This window comes from Meriones unguiculatus, chromosome X, assembly GCF_030254825.1.
Source record: "Meriones unguiculatus strain TT.TT164.6M chromosome X, Bangor_MerUng_6.1, whole genome shotgun sequence".
Classification (NCBI taxonomy): domain Eukaryota; kingdom Metazoa; phylum Chordata; class Mammalia; order Rodentia; family Muridae; genus Meriones; species Meriones unguiculatus.
Genome location: NC_083369.1, coordinates 114,062,173 through 114,066,714, shown reverse-complemented (window position 1 = coordinate 114,066,714; position 4,542 = coordinate 114,062,173). Strand labels below are relative to the sequence as shown.

The window sequence follows — 4,542 nt, the reverse complement described above, 5'->3', positions numbered from 1 at the left end:
TGCTGTATATTGCCTTTACTATGTTTAGATATGTGCCTTATATTCCTGATCTCTCCAAGACTATAAACATAAATGGGTGTTGGATTTTGTCAAATGCTTTTTCAGGATCCAAGGAGATGAACATGTGGCTTTTCTCCTTTAGTTTCTTTATATGGTAGATTACATTGATGGATTTCTATATATTGAACCACCCCTGCATACCTGGATGAAGCCTACATGGTCATAGTGGATGATATTTTTGATGTGTTCTTGTATTCGATTTGCAAGTATTTTGTTGAGTATTTTTGCATCAATGTTCATAAGGGAGATTGGCCTGAATTTCTCTTTCTTTGTTAGGTCTTTGTGAGGTTTAGGTACCAAAGTGACTGTGGCTTTAGAGAATGAGTTTGGTAATGTTCCTTCCATTCCTACTTTGTGGAATAGTTTGAAGAGTATTGGTGCTAGCCCTTCTTTGATGTTCTGGTAGAATTCTGCACTGAAACCATCTGGCCCTGGGCTTTTTTTGGATGGGAGTATTTTGATGACAGCTTCTATTTCCATATGGTATATAGGACTATTTAATTGATTTACCTGGTCTTGATTCAGCTTTGGTAAGTGGAATACATCAAAAAAAATTGCCCATTACATTTAAATTTTCAAATTTTGTGGCATGTAGGCTTTTGTAGTAAGAACCAATGATTGGTTGGATTCGCTCATTGTCTGTTGCTATGTCCCCCTTTTCATTTCTGATTTTGCTGATTTAGATAGTTTCTTTCTGCCTTTTACCTAGTTTTGCTAAGAGTTTGTCTATCTTGTTGATTTTTTTTCAAAGAACCAATTCTTGGTTTCATTGATTCTTTCAATTGTTTAATTTGTTTCTAATATATTGATTTCAGCCCTGAGTTTGATCATTTCCAGCTGTCTACACCTCTTGGGAGTGTCTTCTTCTTTTTGTTTATCTAGAGCTTTCAGGTGAGCCATTAAGTTGCTTGTATGAGATGTTTCAACTTCTTTGTGAAGATACTTAGTGCTATGAATTTTCCCCTTAGCACTGCTCTCAATGTGTCCCGTAAGTTTGGGTATATTGTGCCTTCATTGTCACTGAATTCTGGGAAGTCTTTCATTTCTTTATTTCTTCCCTGACACAGCTGTCATTGAGTACCAAGTGGTTTATTTACTATGTGTGTGTAGGCTTTTTGCTATTTCCTTTGTTGTTGAGGTCCAGCTTGAGTCCACGATGGTCAGATAGGATAGAAGGGATTATTTCAATATTCTTGTATTTGTTTTGGCTTGCTTTGTGACGAACTATACTGTCTAATATGGAAAATGTTCCATGAGGTGCTGAGAAAAAGGAAAATTCTTCTATGTTTGGGAGAAATGTTCTGTAGATGTCTGTTAGGTCCATTTGATTGATGACCTCTGATAGAATCATTGATTCTCTATATAATTTCTCTTTCTCATTGGGCCATGGGAATAGTTTTTAAAGAGAAGAAAATGAAGTAACTGGGTGTAGCCACTTAATCATGAAACAATGCTTAAAATAATCCTACCATCAAATATCCAGAGGAGTGTATCCATCTCCTCCTACTGCCACAGTACTGCTCAGCAGACAAGCTAATTATAGGGAAATGAATTCTTTATTAGTATCTATATGAAGAGAAACAATCAACCAGAGGGCAGTTGGAAGGAACCAGTACAAGACCGAGATAGGGGTAGAGGTAGAGGACAAGAGGAGGTAAACTCAAGGGTAGATCACTACGCCTAAGAGGTACTACCATCAAACAATCTACATATCTAGAGAACTCATGCTAATTCCCACGGTTGTACTGACTAAGAGATGGTCCTTGAGCTCAGGGTAGGGAAAGAGTAGCAATAGCCATCTTTCCCTCTTGAAGGGAGAGAGAGGCAAAGGTGCCTGTGCTTCTAAACTCATACAGGACCCATGACAAGATATGTATCATCAGATGGGAGACTTTTCTGAGAAACTGCAGCCCATCTTTGCATACGAAAAAGAAGAGTTAGGGCCTCCCCACCTACCTATTCACTAATGACATATGCTTGGCCTGGTCTCTCCCTCCAGACCAGCTGTGGGCCATCTTGCTGACATCATATGACAAACAAAGAGAATGATGACTTCAACAGATCTGTGCTGAGAATTTAGAACTTTATAGTCACTATTTATTGGGCATTCCTACCGGGACCAAAGGCATTTTGGCTTTTTAGGACAGAGACATTTGGTCTGCTGTCCAAAACACTCCTGATGCTAGTGTAGCATCATGGCTAGTCAGAATGATGAAGAGGAGAGTGAAGCCAACAAGAACCCAGTTTTTGATCAAGAACCTGAAAGGAATGTCCTCCCTAATGCTTTACCTGATTCAGCGGAGGAGTCAAAAGAGGATCTGGCAAGGCAAGAAGACCAAGATGTAATACAAAGTCCAGCCTTCAAAGACAACCCTCCAGCCGAAGATGAAAGCCAACCTACAGGCGATGAAGAAGGTGACACCGACCTCCTCAGTCTGCCCTTCCCCAGGAAGCTGTGGATCATAGTGCAGAACGAAGCATTCGAGTCTGTGAGTTGGAATGAGGAAGGAGATGCAATCCTGATTAAAATCGATCTTTTCCAGAGAGAAGTCCTTCACCGCAAGGGAACAAAAAAGATTTTTGAAACAGACAGTTTGAACACTTTTATTCACCAGCTCAACTTGTATGGATTCAGAAATATATACCCTGAGGCCTCAACAGTTTCCTCTGGAGAGAATGGGAGAATAATGGTAAAGTACAAAGTATTTTCGTGTCCCACGTTCAATAACAGAAGCAAATGTCTATTTCCCCACCCTATGACACGTAAGATGTCAGTTCCTTACTTCCAAGGATAACTATCTGGCAGGAGATGTTATTAACTGAAGGGTCAAATGTAGATTTTGAATGTAATGAGTTTGTTCTTAAATTATATAGGGTCCACTTAAAAGGCTGCAGACAAGAAGAATGACTAAGAGAGGCCATTTAATGCATGCATGCATGCATACATGCACGTGTGTGTGTGTGTGTGTGTGTGTGTGTGTGTGTGTGTGTTTTATAGCCTGAACGTACAAAGTGTTTATCATTAGTGTGGTCATGCCACAGGACACAAGGATCCTTGTCAATTCAAGTTGTTTTCTTCATCACAATTTAAGACACTGTTTGGTGGCAGGGAAGATTGTGGGGAATCAATGCGTGTTTCATCTCAGAATAGCTAAAATATTAATTTTGTTTCAGATGTACTGTAATGTCAACTTTCAGAGAGATAAGCCTGCACTCCTTGAGTATCTCTGGGGAAAAGAAGACCTGGGAAATCTTCCCCACCAAGTGATCTGTGTACCCGTTCCACTTAGCCTTTCTCAAGAGCCAACTTCAAAGAAAAAGAAGGTGTTACCAACCAGATATTCTCCACGATTCTATCATAAGGCTGAGGAAGAAGACGGTGAAGAAGAGTCAAAGAAGAAAATTGTGTATAGTACTGTATGGGCTATGAAATCTGTCCCTGGGAGTTCCCTAGAAAAGCAGTCTCCTGGGGAGTCAAGTAACCCAACTGCGGAAGACACCTCAGGAAATATTGTCTGTGTGCCTCCAGCTGATCCTGGAACTGAAGGCACAGAAGAAGTACCCCATGCTCACTCATCGGAGCACCCCATTTTGGGATCTATGATGTCTCTGTATAACAACTCCTGTTCTGTCCTATTGTCTGCCCTCTCCAAAAGGCCAGCAAATGAATCCCCTGATGAAGAAGAGCAGGAAGGCTCCTCAGATTACAAGTGTGTAACCTGTGAATCCATACGCAATAGGCGTCGCTTATGAACTCACAGGCCACAGAAGATCAGTAGAAAAATATCTTTTACTAATGGTAAATCTCTTCTTGGTATCAAAAAAGATAAATTATCTGAACCAAATCTAGAGTCTGTGTCCTATCTGACCCTCTGTATCCCCCTGTGTCCTTGGCTTCCACAAACTTGTAATCCCTTTACCCTTTCACAAGAAGCAGCAGTATTTTTACACCCTCAGCAAAGTATTCAGGCTGGTAGGGTGGCAATCAAGCCTGGGAAGAACTATTCCCATGATACTTGCCTGCTGGCTACAAATTAGTGGTGTCACCTCACACTACTCAGGTTTCTTGGAGCAGGAGTTTCCATTCCCCTGGGCCCCCACCCAAGGCAGATGTTGTCAGGAAGTTTCTGAGCATCAGAAGAGGGTAACTACCAAGCATCCCTTAGCCCTGTATGAGCACACCTCAAACTACCTGCCTGTCTGCTAAGGGATAGACACTACTATACCCTGGCTCCTGAGATGCAGGCAGGTCTTCTCAGCACTTGCCCTTGGAAAAGGGCCTGACACATAAGAAAGACAGACACTAGAAACTTTGCGAAAGAACCTGAAAAGTGTTGCTACAAAATGCCCACTGCCTAACACTTCTTAATCAACCTCAAGGAATCAGAGTTCTGTTTAGTATTTTCAAGATAAGAAATAGCTAGGAGAGACAAATCCTTCCTTGCCCGGGGGAGCCTCTCCACAGAGCTCATGAACTGCAGA

At 41.3% G+C, this 4,542-nt stretch overlaps 1 protein-coding gene across 1 annotated transcript; it reads left to right on the top strand.

Annotated features, from left to right (window-relative positions):
• Positions 1-2,255: 2,255 nt before the first annotated feature.
• Positions 2,256-3,813, top strand: LOC132649898 (heat shock transcription factor, X-linked member 3-like). The gene is made up of 2 exons (XM_060374684.1): positions 2,256-2,750; positions 3,235-3,813. The coding sequence occupies exons 1-2, from the start codon at positions 2,256-2,258 to the stop codon at positions 3,811-3,813; spliced, it is 1,074 nt and encodes a 357-aa protein (XP_060230667.1).
• The last annotated feature ends 729 nt before the right edge of the window (positions 3,814-4,542 follow it).